Raw genomic sequence first — 17,945 nt, 5'->3', positions numbered from 1 at the left:
CAGACCAAATCATCCTTATCAATGTAGTTTGTTAAAACAACCAATATATGTCAGATGGAGTACATGTCTAACAGCTTCAGATAACAGAAGTTTCAGGATATATTAATCTCTTGTGGTTTTTGATTGCTTTATTGCTGCTTGTTAATCTCTTGTTTTCTGATGATTTTCATGTTCTTATATCAACCTTTGTCTGGAATACACTTTGGTGTAATGTCTTTTCCTTCCTCCCTTAAATTACATCTGCCTCTGGTTTAGCTTGTGTCATTCCTATTTTACTTCAGGTGCAAAACTTCTCATCTCCTCCATTATTTGGTCTTCCTTGTATTTTCTTGACGTTTCTGCATTGTTATGGGTCTCAAAGTACCTAGAGGTTGTCTTTTTACCTTCTGCTGTTCCCCCCAGCCCACAGAGCTTTGTTCCCTTGTTTATTAACGTTGACTCATCTCTGGTCCTTTCTGTGGAGACTCCAACAATATCTGTTTTGAATTTGGGTCAAAGAATTTGGTACTTCTGTGCTGTTGTTCTGTGTTCTTCCTGCTCCTTTTTATTTGTTTATTTAACAAATTTCCTTCTGCCTGTCTTTCTAATGTTGTTATGGTCTGCATGCATACAACTCTACCTATTCCCATCTCTCTGTTTGACTTTGATTTGCAACTTTCTTCCATTCATAATTTCTCACCTTTCAGTTTCCATGTGGATAACCATCCAACTCCGTAGCTGCCCTGGTGCTGTTTCTCATTTGAACTGTATATCATGTGCCAAATCAGCTACACAATTGAATTGGTCTCTCTATGCACTGTGTTATCCAAGTTCCTTTTCTGTGGTAACTATTTGAACTTTTTAAACATTTTTATTCTCTCTCTCTCTCTCTCTTCAGGAATGGGACTTTGTAAAACTTCTGTTTTGTTGATCTTGAGGGCTTTTTTTCTGTTCTTACTTCCTTTATTCCTTTCTACTTTCCTCTATCAGCTTACCAGTTCCCTTTAAGCGCTATTTTTTGTTTTTCTTCTCATACAGTTCCAAACCCTTCTGAAAATTCATGGTCCTGGCTGACTCCCAGTATCCATTTTCTCAGTTCCTAATGCCACTTAGGGAAGTGGATGTCGACAATCTGCAATGCCTTGGAGAAACTGCTATCTCTGGTGAAAATCTTTTGATTTTGCTGACTCTCTGTATTTCTATATCTCTGGGATTTCTGTCATCTGTTATGAGTATTTTTGCTTGCAGTTTTGCCTGTTCTGTTTCTTCATTAGTCATAGAGGCCTCCATTCAGCTTATCTGTTTCCCTTGCTCTCTGTATGAGCTTCTTAAAACAAACCATCTAAGGTCAAAATTCAAGCTTCCTCCTTGTTTACTCAAACAGACTTTTTGTTTTGTAGTCTTTAAATATGTTCCAATAAACTTTTTCCTGTCCCTATCCACCATCTGATTTTTTTCAAAAATTTTTTAATTTTCTTTCTTAAATTTCTGTTTCTCTCCTTGAATTCCTTCCCATACACAAAAATATGCCTGAATCTCTATATATTAAAAAAACCCCAGCAACACAAGACAACCTTTAACTTCAGAAGTTTGTATTCACCAGATTAATGTCCTATCCCTTGACCTCCTTCATCTCTTGCCTCTCTCCCCATTAGTATGCTTTGTACACTTGTTATAGTTTCTTGTCTTCTAGTGCCTTTCTAGAACTGCTCACTTCTGGTTTCTGTCTTTTGCACTGAAATTTATCTCACTAATATTCCATTTGACTTCTTCCTGGAGGCATTCCAGGCTAGTCCTTTATTCTCCTCCACTCCATCTGTCATCTCTTTGTGATGCTATGTTAAAGTCTTCACTGAATTTTGCTGTACTTAAGCATTTGTTGTTTTGTTCTTGTTGATTGTTTCTCTTTTCAAACTCAATTTCTTACTTGGTGGGTCTCCTTTCCTCCTCCTCTTTCTGCATATAGGTGTGTGTTTAGATCTCTCAGGAATCCATCCTCCTCTACACCTTTCTTCAGATAATGTAGCCATAAGCATGACCTTTATGAAGGTGCCACTGCTTTATTTTTAGTGGTCTTCCTCCACTCCAGTTGAACTCTACCTAGCTCAGAAAATTTGCTCAGTCTTTAGTGATCTCCTGAATATATTCATGTCAGAAACAGTTCTTGAGTTTACTTTCCTGAAATATTCTTCTTGCTCTGTATGGCTCTGGGATCTGACAGCTCCTGTTTGTTCCTGAAGCCATAAATCAGATGGACGTCTTGCTCACCTCAGCACCATGACTATTATGATCTCATCTGTCTGTCCGACGTTAATACTTACAGCTTTGCTTCACTTGATTACTGGTGTTAATATCATCTTTGCTACATCACTTGCTATTTAAGGTCTATTTACTCATCTTCTCAAAGGAAAACTTCTAGTCTTTCTTTTAGAAGTTTTACAGCTTGCCTTCTCCTTTCCCTCCATGAGAGAGATTCTAGCACAATGGTGCTGGAATTCTAGGTTGAATTTTGTATTTGTACTACTGGCAGTATCAGTGTTGATTTTCCAATTGCTATTCATCTTCCAGTCATTAGGGCACTTTGTGTTACAGTGCCCAATCTTTGAAGCTCCTTCACAAAACTCTTTCTGTAGTCTATAAGGTTAAGTATAACCTGTTAATGACTGGGCAGATGTGCTAGTTGTGTTCATCTTATTATACTTAGGTTGCCAGGTATTCATAACCCAAGGCTATTTACTGTGTGTCCTTTAAATTATGTGACTATTGAAATAGTTATAAATCAATATTTTATTTGAATAGCTCATTGTGCATATATTTACAGCATTTGTGTCAAAATGCTTGTTCTTTCTCCACATGGGCATACACATACATCTTTAATAGCAGTGCTAGTCAAAGAAAAGGTAGGCAGAATTTGCAGGCATGAGGAAGGATGCTTGAAGGATCAGCAGATTATTATTATTTTTTAGGTACCTACATCGAGATTGTGCCAGAAGAGGAGGAGCCTGTTGCACTAAACCCAAGAGAGTAGCTAAGCATTGAAACAAACTTCTCAGGGAAGTGGTGGAGTCACCATCCTTGGAAGTGTTCAGTAAATGAGTAGATGTTCAAAAAATGAGTGGGTATTCAAAAACTTTGCAATATAGTTTAGTGGACATGGTGGTATTAAGTTGAAGGTTGGACTTGATGAACTTGGGAGATCTTTTCCAACCTTAATGATTCTGTGATAAGCCTGGTATAAACTTGTAATAAATGAAAGACTAATCCAAGTAGTTTGTGGCAAAATGTTTAGGTTATAAGCATTTTCCTCTTTAAAGCAATCCATTTTTTAATAAAAGGAGATGGTGTTGTCTTGGCAAGGAAGGGTATCAAGGGCATCTGTTGGATATTATTTGTTGTCATTGTGCTTATAATTGTTTTCACTTTAGAGCAGTATAGTGAGATACAAGTAATGATACTCAATTAAAAAATGGCATTACCTGTGATGTGCCAGTATTTTCCTTAAAGACTGAACACTGGGAACATTTACATTAATATCCTTCAAAGCTGTGTCTGATGGACATCATGTCCTCCCTTGCTGTTCTCTACATATGCACTCAGGTCTATCAATTTAGTGGCATTGCGGGAAACTTGTCAATGAAAATAATAGCAGTCTGTTCTAACAATAAAATACTTTCAAATAGAACCACTGATGAAACATAAAATGCCATGTTCACATTTATTTTCTAGTCTATAGTAATACTTGTCCCTTTTCCTTTCCAAAAGTTATGTTCTGTAATTTCAATAATAAACATGCTGTAAAGTATTATCAGTTGTTTCTAATTTTTGACTTGTTTTTATTTTCAAGTATCTTGACTAGTCTGGAACAACAAGGTCATGGAAGTGATGATTGTAAAGCTTCCAAATTACAGCAGATGAGCAATTTGTACAACTCTAATTCTTAGATCTCTGAGAGGTAGGAAGACCAGTTGAAATACTATTTAATTCATATTTGATTCTTTGGCAGCACAGATTCCTGAATATATGTCTTCCATTTGTGCGTGTAAAGTTTTAAGCTATACAAATCTCTTGTTATCTAATCCACTGTCATGATCATTTTCCCAATGTATTTTTAGTGAGTCTTAATGTGAAAATTTTCCTTCCAGTTCAGTGTTTCATTGCCTGGGAAGAAGTGATGCACAAGTGACTTCAAACTTGGCATCTGACATCTCTTTATTTGCCCTGTTATTTTTCAGAATATATTATCAATTTCTTTATCTCACTTATTTCTCTCCTGCTTTTCCTTCCCGCCCCTCCCCCACTTCTGCATTTTTTACTGCTTTTCTTAACACCTGAGTGAGTTAACTAGACTACTTGAACTTTTGGATAGTAGGTTACATTATAAGTGGCTTGGAGGATTTAATTATTTTTTTATCTAGTTTGTGAACAGAGTGGCTCCTAACTGTTTTCTCTAGCAGTACTCACCCTTATCACCATGGTTTGCTGTTGAACTGAGACAGATGAAGAGTGAGAGCAAAGATAATCAGAATGTCATTGTCTAATTATGAGATGAAGAGTTTTTCTTTTCTGACAGTATAGACAGTGCAAAAGGTCTCTTCATTTCCATTACGACAGCTGTTCATTTGCATGCAGCAGAACATTTCTGGGTGATACAAATATGTGGTTTTCAGTCACATCAGTTGCAGCTGAGTTGATAAAAAATTCACCCATGACAACAAAATCACATAGACCAACCTAAGTCTTTGGAGAGGAGAGATACTGTGTCATCAGTTCTCGATTTTCTGCTGAAGTTACTCCCTGGAAATATAGATGGTTTGGGAACTCTTCAGACTAAACCCTACATTTGAATTTATACTTTTTGGTCAAAAAGGGCCTGTTAGTTGTCTTCAAGGAAGTTATTTACAAGTTTCAGTTTTAAAAAAGCCAAACAAACCAAACACAATCTTGTTTTCTCTTCTGGAGGATACTAGATCATATAGACGGTGACTCTGAAGGACCGCAAGGAGTCCAATTTAATCTTTGGGCTTGTAATGGAAAATTATATGGTATTTGATGTTATTTTTTCCTGAAAATGGATGACTAAAGGGCAATACTATTTTTTAACACTTCAGTTAGATTTGGTTCAGTCAGGCTACCTTCCATTTCTAGAAGAGCAACAATATTTCTAGTGTTGGCAAACTGATTTGGAAGATTAGCCTGAGAATCCTTCCTGCTGCCTTGATTAATCCTTGTATTGTGCTTGTAGAAAGTGTTTGTCAAATACAACTGAAAATTGTCCGAGAAGCAGAAGAACTGCTGAAAGTTATATCAGTGTTTCTGAGAGAGGGATTTAATTTATTATTGGTCATGTTGTCTTGAAATGTCAAAAAGTTTTAAACTATGGTTTGCACACATTTGCATCTAAAAGATGCAGTCGTGGTACTACGTCATTTCTGTGGCTGGTTGTAAAAGAGAAAAAGTCCTCTCTGTGGTGTTGTAGCTCTTGTTAAAACAGGTTCTACTAAGTTGATTGTGACCCTTTTTCTTTGCACTTGCAATTAACATACTTTTTTCCGTTTGCTGCCCAGCAGGTAATATGCTATTGCATAGTGGGCTGAAATCTGCATGTTTAACTTCTAACTGCACCTAAATAATGTTGTTATCCTGGATCTATCCTCACCTGGCACTGGCCCAAGAGACAGCCCAGATAAGCTAAAAGTAAATCTCATTTGGATTTTGGATGAAGTCTTCACATCCGTCTTCTTGCTATTGGACTTCTATCTAGTAGTTGACATAGCCATTGCTATGAAACGAGAAAAGAGGGTTTCAGCTGATGGGACTGCACTAGGATAACATAAGACATTTAAATAATAACCAAAGAGGAGAAAATAACTATTTCTGCTGTTCTTAGCTCTGTAACTTCTAAGTATTTTACGTTGTAGTAAAAAAAATAAGAATTAAAGGCAATAAAATCTTATTCCCGCAGATATGACCCTACTTATACATCTACATAGCAGCAAGGAATACTGTCTTCAGTTTATTCAGAGATCTGTCTGCAGCTAGCAAGTGAATAAAGATTAGCTTACAAATCTGGCAGATGTGATAGGATAGTAGGAAAGGGAGAAGTTATGAGGCTGAACAAAACTGAAAATGTTCAAAGGAACACAATAATTTAAGTGTAAGGTGGTCACATCATGTAATAGTCCTGATGATTTTAATCAAAGACAAAGACATACAAAAGATGGTAAACTCAGCTGCAATTAATTACAAGTGCTTAAAACAGGTACCAGAATCCAGAAAGAATATAACAGGTCATTATTTCACTATTGCTCTAATTATTTAATCCAATGCTCTAACTGGTTTATTAAGCCTTTTAAGTGGGAAGGTTGGTTGTTTGGTCTGTGTCCTATCCTGTGTCATTGTCTGCAATCCCAGTGGCCCTGTTAGACAAAGAAAGTGGGGCACCTAGCCATTGCAACATGTTAAGTTAGTATTTTGCCGTAATATTCTATCTTATTAAAATAGGAATGTTGTCTTCAGTTAGATGGGTGTATGGAGAATAGATAAAGAGCTTATCATGTTTGCCTTGCAAATGTAAAGAATGTATTGTTTCTACTTAAAGTGGCATTTCTAAGATAGAAGATTCCTTCTCAAATGTTAAGGAAATATTTTGGTGATTATACATTCATTTATGCATCAGTTCATAGCTTCTGTATTGTGGATAATGATATATGACCAGCACAGGATGCTTCAATGCAGATGAACATAGGAATTTACAAGTATTAGCGAGCATTTAATTCTCTGTAAAACTGCTTTGTTTTATTCATGTATGTATATTCTCCTTGTGTTTTGTCTCATTAAATTTATAACAGTAGTATGTGCTTAGAGTTAATGTCTGCAATTGTTATCTATGTTTATATGTTAAAGAAATAGTATTATTACATTAAAGATACGTTCAGTCTCAGGTCAGTAGCAAAGCAGTTCTTTGGAGCCAGTGCTGATAATTGCAATTTTTAGCAGCATTGCAGAACTTGGTATTTCATTATTGAGTCATGCTAGACATTATCTTGGCTTCTGCTATAAAAAGAGAAAAGAGAAAGAAAGAAGACACAGAAGGATGCTTTTATGCATATGACATGGAGCCCTGGGGAAGATGCAAATCTGGAATGAAAAGTAATTGCTTTTTACTTTGTTGCATAGCCTGAACTATGTGGAGTAGAGCTGACCAGAAGGAATATGTGCTTTATGTTAACTAGCAGGGATTACTGCAAAAATAGTATTATTAAAGGGACACTTTTAAAAATAATTTTCAGACCTTACAGAACAGACATTATTGCATTATAAATGTGTTTTGATGGGTCTTCCTTGATAGGTCGGTAGACGGGAGAAGGATGATATAATGTAGCTAGTGGAATGGAAAAGCAACTATATTTCATCAGAAAGGTAAAATTCACTGTATTTTGTACCTCAGAAGATGCTAAATATGGTTATATGTAATATAAGCAATTAAGCACAATAATATTCAAAAAGGTTTGTTGGTTTTGGTTGTTTGTTTGTTTGTTTTACCCCTGTGCTTGTCTTCAAAAAGAGAGAAGAATTGCAGCATCTAAATTGTGGGTATACACATTTTGCATTAAATCAGTTTTGTGTGAGCATATCTGCTCAAGGACAGTTTAAAGGACAAGGCTGAACATGGCAGTCACCAGTGATTTGCCTACTACAACAGGGAGGCATCCATCTACATACAACAGCTTTTTAGCCATTTAGATTAATTGTCTTTGGAAGATATTTCCAATATGCACTTGGCAGCTCCTGAGTTCAAATAACTCACTTTTCTGTATCTTTAGTAAAGTCATCTTTATGCATCGTCAAGCTGAACTTGACCACAGTGACTTTAAGAATACAAATATTCTGTAATGGGTTTGTAAAATGTATACAGCATAAAGCAGTAATGCTGAAATATCTTCAGACTGAAAAGGCAGCTGCGTGTGGTGTCTGGGTAAATGTTTAGAATTACATTAAGTCCATTTGAAAGGTGAATACCCAAGGTTTTCACCACTAACTTTTAGATAACACATGTTAACTGAAATGAATATATTAGATTTCCATCTTTTAAGTATATGTAATTATTGGCAATATAAAATAACTAGACTATACATTTGTTGTGGTTTTACTGCAGTCAGCAACCAAGCCCCATGCAGCCACTTGCTCATTCCCCCACCAGTGGCACTGTGGAGAGAGTCAGAAGGGTAAAAGCTTTAAAGCTCGTGGGTTGGGATGGAGACAGTTTAATAGGGAAAGCAAAAGCCGTGCATACAAGCAAAGTAAAACAAGGAATTAATTCAGTGTTTCCCACGGGCAGGCAGCTGTTCAGCCATCTCCAGGAGAGGAGGGCCCCATCACGGGTAGCAGTTACTGGGGAAGACAAAAATGCCGTCACTCCGAACATCCCCCCCTTCCTCCTTTCCCCCAGCTTTGTATACTGAGCATGATGTCAGATGGTCTGCAATATCCCCGTGGATAGTTGGGGTCGCCTCCCATGCACCCCTGATTTCCTTGCCAGCGTGGCAGTACAAACGGCAGAAAAGGCCTTGGCTCTGTGTAAGCTCAGCAATAACAGAGACATCTCTATATTATCAATCCTGTGTTCAGCCCAAATCCAAAACGCAGCCCCATACCAGACACTGTAAACAAAGTTAACTCTACCCCATCCAAGATCAGCACAATATTAAAGCTTTCTATTGTTTATAGGAAGGCACTATTTAATGTTTTATGCTGACAGCCATTCCTGAGTTCCAGATGGCATTTGAGAATTATGTAGGTTGTCTAATCATCAATAAGTGGCTTATACGGAGAAGTAATTAATGCCATGATTATTTGCCGTATGAGTCAGCAGGTGTGTCATGCATAATTTCTAGTGCATAAAAAATCAAAATGGCTTCTGCTCTATTATATATTTTACAGAAAGGAAGATGGTGAAAAATGATTCTTTTTGGTTATGTTATGATTTATGCTGTGGGTATATTAAGAATGTAATTAAAAAGGGAAAGGGTTTTATTTAAAGGCTTAAAATCTGTGAAAAAATTTTCTGGAATATTAATACTCTTTGTAGCTGGTTTTTGCATTGTATTTCAAAGGAAAAGCTGTCATCCAGTTTATTGATAACACTGAACATATACAGGACAGTAATAAACCAAGTATGAAGAAAATTAGATAAAAAGAAGGATCAAGAAAATAAATAATCTGTAATTTTCCATGTAAAATGAAAATTTCTGTGTTATCCATATTGTCTTGTCTATTCAAAATACATATCAAAAGATATCATTCTAGTGGAGCAGAGTACCTGCCAAGGGAAAGATAGCGAGACATACTCATTGCAACTATTTAAAAATTTCCTGTTGTCCTAACAATTTCCTGTTTCCTAATGTATATTTATTGTTATATTATTATTTCATTTACTGCTGTGATCAGCACAGATGATCTTCTGTAAATGTTTGTCCAGTATTCAGGTAGCTTTTTTTATATATGGAACAGTGTCTTTTAAGATAAAGTATTGATTTTCCTTTCTTAGTAAATACGTATAAAAACTGCACAGATAACTTCAAATTTATGTATTGTCACCTGGACTTTAATCTACCTTCTTGTCATCCAGAGCGTGAGGAATATGTCCTAATTCCATCATCTGGAAATGTACTGAAGTTCTACAAGTGTATGTGTCTATGTTAGCACATACATATTTAAAAATGTGTGTCGTGCCTTTGTACAGATCCACCTTTGGAAGCAATTAATTTCCTTTTTCTTTCCACTCTTTCCATCTCCAGTGTGATGAAAGCACAGATAGTTTATAAGAGATCTGAGATGTGGAAGGGCAGTGCACAGTTCTGGCAGGTGGCAGGTTAAGGATCAACCTCTCTGCAACATGTTGACTTGTAGTTACAGCTGTATCATAGCTAAAGAGGGTCACTTGGAGAAGCTTTCCAGGAGGTTATTTATATAGTTTGGAATATCTTGGGTAGTGAGCTTTAGCAATACGTTGGTGTAAAGGGCACTTAAGGCATTTGTTTTTGGTTTCTAAGCTGTGGGCCTTTTTATTCCTTCTAACCAATACACTTAAAATTCCTGGCAATAGCTATAGCCTCGCTTTATACTCTGATAAGCAGGTTGTTGATCTAAGGGTTGGAAATTCATACCCCAGGACTCAGGGTGACCTTCTTCCTTTAGGACAGCTTAGTAAGAAGTAGAAGCCAAATGTTTTGGAAGGTGGTTTATTTCTTTTTATTTTGTTCAGCTTCAAATATGTGTTTCAGTGTGAAGTGCTGAAATATTTAAATATGGGATTGCACTGTGAAGGATGCAGAAGATGATTCTACTGTCTGCTTTTCTGTACTCACCACTGTGTTTAAACTTCTAGTATGAAGAGACAAAAATAGAACTGTATTTATAAGTGTCTTTCATTAAAATAGATTTTTCCTGTGAAATATGTGCAGCTGATGCTGCTTCATGGTGAACCTCATTTCAGCATTCATTTGGAAAATGCAAGAAGTGAAATCATGAACAGAGTAGACTTGCTGAGCCCTGATCTCTAAGGAGCTTGTGATTTCCATGTAAAAGCCCTGGCTTTTTCTTGCCCTTTTATCCCAGACGCATTATTTCTTCTACTGTGTGTTTGCTGGTATTTTATTGCTTTAGGGAAATAATTTTGTGCCTAAATTTTAAATATAAGTATTGTGTGATGACTATATAGAACCGTAAAATATTAACAAATATAATGAAAAGGAGGGTAAAATGTTAGATTGTTTATGACAAGTTTATTGCACTGTGATTATAGCTTCACTGAAATGTAATTCCAGTGGCTCCTGTGGCACTGCTCTTGAATTAGGCCAACAGAAAATGAGCCCAGTATATTTATTCTCAATGTAAACTTTGTCAAAGATGTGCAATGCAAAATGATTAGAAGGTATTAATATATATTTGTTTCATGTAAGAAAAAGTAAATTTATGCCTAAATGTTTTTTATGAATTTATTGTTTCCCATCATTATTTCTTTACATGGGTAAACTTTCTTAAATCAGATGACTTGGCACTTCTGTGGTGCTTTACAGTTCTGAAATGCTGTGTGAATATTAATTATGGCACAGAACAGCCCGGTGAGGAAGGTAGATGAGTAAGTATTATTATCCCTATTTTACAGATGGGGAAGCTGAGGCACAGAGATTAAGTGACTTTCCCAAGGCCACACAGCAAGTCAGTGGCAGATCCAGGATTAGCGCTCGGGGACTTCCTGGATCCCTCTCCCATGCTTTAAGCAGTAGACCACAGTGTTCACTGGACTCAGCAAGCAACTCATTGCAATAATGGACAGTTCCAAGGACTTGTACCTGGTCAGTGTGTCCACACATTTGTTTGCAGACTGCTGCAATATGACACAGTATGGTTTGAATACTCTAGTCCTTACAGATTTGTGTCCTGTGTAAAACTTCTTACCTTCATCATCTTCAAATGGGGTGAAAGGAAGAAGTGGTAGAATTGAAGCATTTAGTTTTCATGCCATATTCTGATCCTGCTGAAACTGATGGGCAAAACTGCAGTGGATTAATGGTTTTGAGGATGTTAGTATGGAGTCTGGTTGGCATGAATTCTATCTTCCATGACTGTTTTATGGTTAGTCTTGCCTATACTTTCAGTGTCAAACTCTCATTTATTGCAGCACCTAAAAATAATAAGTTCATATTTTACCTGACATTCTGATAAAAAGCAAAGCATTACCAACTGAAATTAAGTTTCCAGTCTCTAATCATCAGGGGAAAGTAGAGCGAATCTGCTGCTGTTTTCACTGGTATTGCGATAGTGCTTATCTTCCAATGAGGTTAAGACCTAATTGCACTAAACTGCAAGTTAACCTTTCCCTCACCTCTCCCCCTCCTCCAAGGAGACAATACAGGAATCACAGAAATTGCCTCTGGAGTAAATGCAGTGTAACTCTTGTACTGGTAGATGCAAGGTGGCTTTGATAGTGCTCCCTGGGAAGTCAGTGTGTTCAGTGCAAGGCCTGTTTAATTGGACTTTGCTCAGAGTTTGACAAGTGAATTGGCAACAACACGATAGTCCCAATTAAGCTGTTTTTCCTTGTAATATTAATGGAATAAACCCACTTCTGAGAATGAGACAAGGCTGAGACTTGCTGTGACATTACAGGAAAAGGAGGCAGGGGAGAGAAAGATTGCCAGAAGCTGAAAATTGAACACATGGGAAAGGAGAAGTCAAAGTGTATGAGCATATTTTGATAAATATTAATGAATTAATTTGTATTTAGTTTTCTTAGATAATCTGTAAAGGCTTTAAGCTGTCCAGCAATTAAGTATTTCCCCTATTGTAAATTTCCCCTAATATTGCTTCCGTAAGTCCTTTTAAGCATCAGTAAAATACTGATGCCAATGTCTTATGCTAGAATAGCACTAATTCTGATATGGCTGTAATACTTGGCCTTTGACATCCTGCCTAATCATTTACCCAGCTGCATGGCATTGTGCCAGCATGACAAGCATGCCCAGTTATGTCTAACTGCTTTAAAATTCATTTTACTAAGATGATCAAATGGCTGTTGCAAAGTTGCACTGCTGTGGTACATCTTAATAGGTTATTCACTAACTACAAATTATTAAAAGACAAAACTGTTTCAATAGAAGGGCTTCTCTTATTGTCACATTTTAGTTGCATACTATTGTCTGTGGAAAGCTCTAATAAAGACATTGCAACGCTTGGTCTTTCTTTTTTTAACAGCCCAGATGCTTGATGCTGACACATTCATAGGATTTTTCTGTGTAAGATAGCGACAGCATGACAGCTGTTTTTTAAAAAAGAGAGGAGCCTGAAACAAAAACTCACATCCAGAATGTACCATATCCAGCTGTAGATGTGAATTGTTTTGCCTGGGGCATCTGCTCTTCAAGGAGAGGTGCTCAAAGTGTTTAATTTCTTGTTATATTCTATTGCATTCTCTATATAGATATATATTTATCACAAGCACTGGTATTCAAATCCCCTTGCTTCATGCTTCCATTAAGATACCAATTCTATATATTGAAATTAAGCTGTTCTAGTTCTAATATCACTTACTAAAACCCTTCACTAATGACAAATAAGTATGTGTTCATGATATGTTAATTGATACTTGTATTTTGTTGAATTGTATAATTCATCCTTTTTTTCTTCATAATAATTTAATGGAAACCACTCTAAATCATGATGTGAAATACAGGCTGTATTTAGCAGCTAGATTTTTTCACAAGTGGTGATGTCCAACTCACAGTGAAGCAAATACTTTAGTACAGTATCTAGTGTTTTGTTGCTGAACTCCCAAAAGATTTCTCTATTTAGGGAAACGTGTTGCCTTTTTTTTTTTTTTCTTCATGTCAGAAGTGACAAAATCACCAATTTTTGTAGCTTTTCTAGACAGAGCACAATACACTAATTGGTCACATAAGTGCCTTTAAAGTAGAGGATACAGTTAAAATGCATGTATGACTATGGGATAAAATTAAACGTGAAATAGATGTTCCTGAGGAAGAACAGCCTTTATGTTTTTTGCTAATAGTGTGTGCTACCTTACTTTTATACTAAATTCAGCTTAGTGTTTTTAAAGAAAAACAAGGGCTTTGCAATTCACCAGTAAGTGGAGCCAGTTGTTTTCATGGTGTTAGTTGTATTTTTTACCATATTTTCACTGAGTATTATTCTCTAGCTTTGCCAAAGTAAAAGGAGTGTTAGTGCTATAATTTAAAAACTCTGGACGTAGCTCAGAGTCCTGGTCTAAAGACAAAAATATATGTGCAACCCCGTTCTTCAGGAGTACAAGAATAAAGCTGCCTAGATCAGACATGTCTTCTTTCATCTCTTTCATTGTCCTACTGACTCATGGTTTTTTTTAGTTCCCAGTAACCCATGCTTACTCATCATCTTGCAGGTTTTAACAGAAGTTCTTCATGTCAAAGTTAGCTGTAATCATGCCTCAGTAAAAACTGATGCATAATAAATAGATTTTAATAAGGAAAATTAAATTCTTAAAAACTTTTTAATTCCTTAGTTGGAATAGTCAACAATTAAATATTAAAAGCATCTTTGTTTTATAGTACTGTACAATCTTGCCAGTAATTTCCAAATTAGAAGCAGCTTACCTGTCCTTTTTTCTATTTTGCAGAGAAATGATGAAGAAGCTATTGTGGATAGGGGTGGAACTCGCTCCATTCTCAAAACACATTTTGAAAAGGAAGATCTAGAAGGTGAGAGATGATTTTTCTGTGCTTTACACTATCTCTTCCTTCCAAAAGTACTGAAATGGGATTTGAATGTGTACATTAATTGATTTGAGCAGGAATGCAAAGAGATGAGAGTAATCTCTTAATCAGTCTCATAGTTTATTTTGAAAAGAGAAATGTTACTTTCTTCTCACAGTCTTGTTCAGACACAGATGATGGTGGAAGGTGTTTGCTAGTTTTCAGTGATCTATAATCAAGTCCTGTAAATACACATGTGTGACTTTAGACAAGTCATTTTACCTTTAAGTTTCCAAGTATGGAAATGCAAGCAGGACTACTTACAATGGCTTTTACATTTGCATGTAGTTATTGGATGAAACTCAGTTTCTGTTGCGCATGTGATATCCCTTTCCTGAGATCGGAACTTGCTGATTTTGTTGGCTTCTTGTAGTGGGACATGGAGGCTCTTGTCTTTGTCATACAGATCCACATGAACTAGCCAAAAAAAAATGCTAAGATCTGTGGTGTATTTGAACATGCTACATCTGAAAAGTTACCTGCTTAAGGTCTAAAGAGAGGTGTCTCCATCTGTGCATGAACCTGAGCTTTCTAAATGCCTACCCTTGATTACTTCATCATCATCATCGTTTTTTTTTTTTTTTTCCTTTTCTCTCCATCTGTATGAATTTTGTGTTCTCTGCTGCATGATGGCCATATTGATGACTTCGTGGAAATGCCAACATATTACACAGCAATTCTGTTGCTGCTTCCTTCAGCAGTGCCTCAAAAAGCAAATGTAGCTACATTTTGAAAGGTGCCTGGCTATGTCTGTATGACAGACATACAGAAGGATGTAAAATGTCATGCAGTGTAGCATGTGTGTGGTAGGTACCTCTCTACTCAGTCTGGGGAAAGTCTGAGCATGTGCAAGGATAGATCTCAGATAAGATGCTTCCAGGGTAGCATTCAGAATTTTGGTGTCTCCAGGGCTAAATGTCTACCAGGGGGTCAGTTGGACAGTTTTGGACTTAGGCACAAAGCCTATGTTTTTGAATCTCACATTAATCTTCTGTGGTGTTCACTCCCTTAATCACATCCTTGAACAAAGTGAAATGATTGTACGTGGTGTCCTTAGAGACACATCCAATAAAAGAATGAGGGATCCCTGTCTTCCTTTCTCCATGAAACTGATACACAGAGATTTTTGTGGCTTGAGTCTACCCACAAAACTGTCTTTTTTCTGAGTCATTTTATTGGTGATGGTAAGGTGGCATTTTAGAAAGTGACAGCTTTCTGGGGAATGAAATCTTTAAGCTCAGTCACATGAGTAGACTCAAGTGTTAAGGCAGTCAGAATTACTATGGTGTTCCACATGTGACTACGTGGAACCTAATTTAAGAACTATTTTTCCCCATCATTCTGTCTGTGTAGAATTGCTCCTGTGAAATATCAGTGAAAATAATATTTCACAAATCTGCTTCTAGGATGTTACCCATGAACAGTGGAACATGGCAGTGACAACCCAACAACCTTTACATCAATTTAAATAGTTTAGAACATTGAAAAATTCTGTACTTAGCCAATGAATCTGCTTCTATTAAAAACAAAATCACATTGCTTCATGTGTTCCAAGAAAACAGTTTTTCAGTGTGGAATCAATCCATAATGCAGTTAGTTTTCTCAGATAAATTTCATGTTCACTCTAAATTCAGATTGGTGGGTCCTTAAATATATAATCACTACATTCAAAAATACCAGTTGTCATAAAAGGTTTGGAAGAGATTGCAAATTTTAATATTCAATTGCTGTTAATAGCATGTCCATTTGTTTTCCAGTACATCTAGGCCCTTCTCCATCTGGAAACAGTGAATGTGACTCACAAATATCTGCCTTATTCACTGTACATTGTTTTGGGTTCTGATGAAAAACTTACCTTTTTCCTAATGACAGAACAACTGTAAAATATTAAATTAAATAATCAGGTGATAATTGCATAGCTTAGAAAAATCCTATAATTAGACTATTAACATGTATAAATCTAATATGTATAATTGTAATTAGCTTTTTGACAGACATTTAATTTAGTTTATGTTTTAAAAATTTAAATATCTAGTTACTGAATATTCTAGGAAAGACTAGTTTTGCCAAGGTTTAAGTTTCAATAGCAGCATGTCAGCAACATTAAAAAAATTGAAATTTATATGAAGAACTAAAAGTTGTTTAAATCTGAAAACCACTATTCAGTTTCTTCTTATTAAATCTTAAAATTGTAAGTATTTTGCTATTTTTTAATTTTACACTATCAACATTTAAATATTAGAAATGCTGATTTAAATGTATATTACTGCAATTTCTTGGCCCAGGAAATATTTGGATTTGCATATTTTGGGCAGCCATTTTGCAAGTATATTGCAAGCACATTTCCTGCTGAAAGCATGAAGATATGGTGATTAATGCTGTCTGCAAGAACAGCCACAAGAACAGAATTTTGCCTCAGTCTCCCTAGATCAGTTTTTTCCTTCCCTGAGCAGATAATACGAATCTGGGGAGATAAGACAGGAACTGCAGAATTTATGGGAACAGAAGAGGTGTGGTGCTCATCTTAGAGCCAGTAATGATACTTGCAGAAAGTACTGCAAATTTCATTTATTACTTAAGCTTTGTAGTGCTTCAGTGGTAAATTGTTTGCAGAGCTTTGGCATTCAAATTTTCAGCATGAATGATTTTTCCACATAATTAATTTTTCCTGAGTCGTAAGGTCAGGATCAGTCACTAATATTGAATAGGTTTGTTGCATTAGTGGAGGGACAGGAAAGCATTTCTAATTGCAAAGCAAGAAGCTTATGTCCACTGGTTATAATCACATATTTTGCATGTTATCTTTCAATGTGTATAAAGAAAAAATTCCTGCTGAAATAAATATGCTCTTATTTTTATCAGTAGTGGAATTCCTAAATGAGAATTGGGCACTGATTCTGAATACTAAAGTACTTTATTGCAAAAGGACAGGTTTTACCTGTACTGTGAGCAGGTAGGCAAGTTTTCATGAACAGATGTGCATATCAACAGTTGCACTCAGTTTACTCTGTATTGTTATCTCTGGTTGTCTGCCATTGCTTCAATGTATGTTCAGTAAAAGCAGTTTTTTGTCAAACTGGATATACCTACTTTTTACCTCATAGATAAAAAATATTTGGATTGCTCTTTATGTGTCTGGAGAGCTCAGATTCTGTCAGGTCACATGCTGAGACTTTTGGACTATATAGATATGCTAAGGAATTGACACTAAATGTACTCTGAGGCCTTTTCCTTATGCCCACCATATTAGGTGAGAGGGAAAAGGACTGTTCCATGGCTGTCTTTGATGGAGGTGGTCAACTGCAGATCATGGATTTTTGTGGCAAGATTTCAGAATTGATGTGGGTATTACTGTGGCCTAGTTTGAGAAGCAGCTTCAACAAGGAGATGGCTGGAGATGGGATTGTTAAATGGAGGTCCAAGCACGAATCAGGGATGAATTGTGGCTCTGTTGGAGAAAACTGCAAAATGGTCATTAATTCAATCAAGATTTTGCTCAAGCTTTTTATGTTTCATACATTTAATCTGCCTAAGTGGTGTGAGAAAAATTTGTCTCATGGGAAATCAAGTTTACCATCTTTCATGTCTCTCAGGACACGTAAATCACTGTATCCAGTAGATGAATCACTGTACATCCGAATATGCATTCTGACAGTT

General features: G+C 36.2%; 1 protein-coding gene across 10 annotated transcripts in view; it reads left to right on the top strand.

Moving 5' to 3' along the window:
* Nucleotides 1-17,945, top strand: part of SLC4A10 (solute carrier family 4 member 10) — a 150,201-nt gene that overhangs the window by 40,543 nt on the left and 91,713 nt on the right. For 8 of the 10 annotated variants that reach the window (XR_003573047.1, XR_003573048.1, XM_027899938.1 and 5 more), the window contains exon 2: nucleotides 14,153-14,234. Coding sequence is in view for 8 of the 10 variants with exons in the window: in XM_027899938.1 (XP_027755739.1) it covers nucleotides 14,153-14,234 (82 nt within the window). In the remaining 2 variants the exon portion in view is untranslated. Of the gene's footprint in view, nucleotides 1-11,146; nucleotides 11,337-14,152; nucleotides 14,235-17,945 lie in introns of all 10 variants that reach the window. The other 2 variants (XM_027899941.1, XM_027899940.1) reach the window with 1 other exon arrangement.

The sequence above is a fragment of the Empidonax traillii genome, unplaced genomic scaffold (assembly GCF_003031625.1).
Source record: "Empidonax traillii isolate 1590-97213 ecotype Southwest subspecies unplaced genomic scaffold, ASM303162v1 scaffold696:size366466, whole genome shotgun sequence".
NCBI classification, from domain to species: Eukaryota; Metazoa; Chordata; class Aves; order Passeriformes; family Tyrannidae; genus Empidonax; species Empidonax traillii.
The sequence above is the reverse complement of the archived record's forward strand: the minus strand, read 5'-3'. Positions and strand labels throughout refer to the sequence as shown.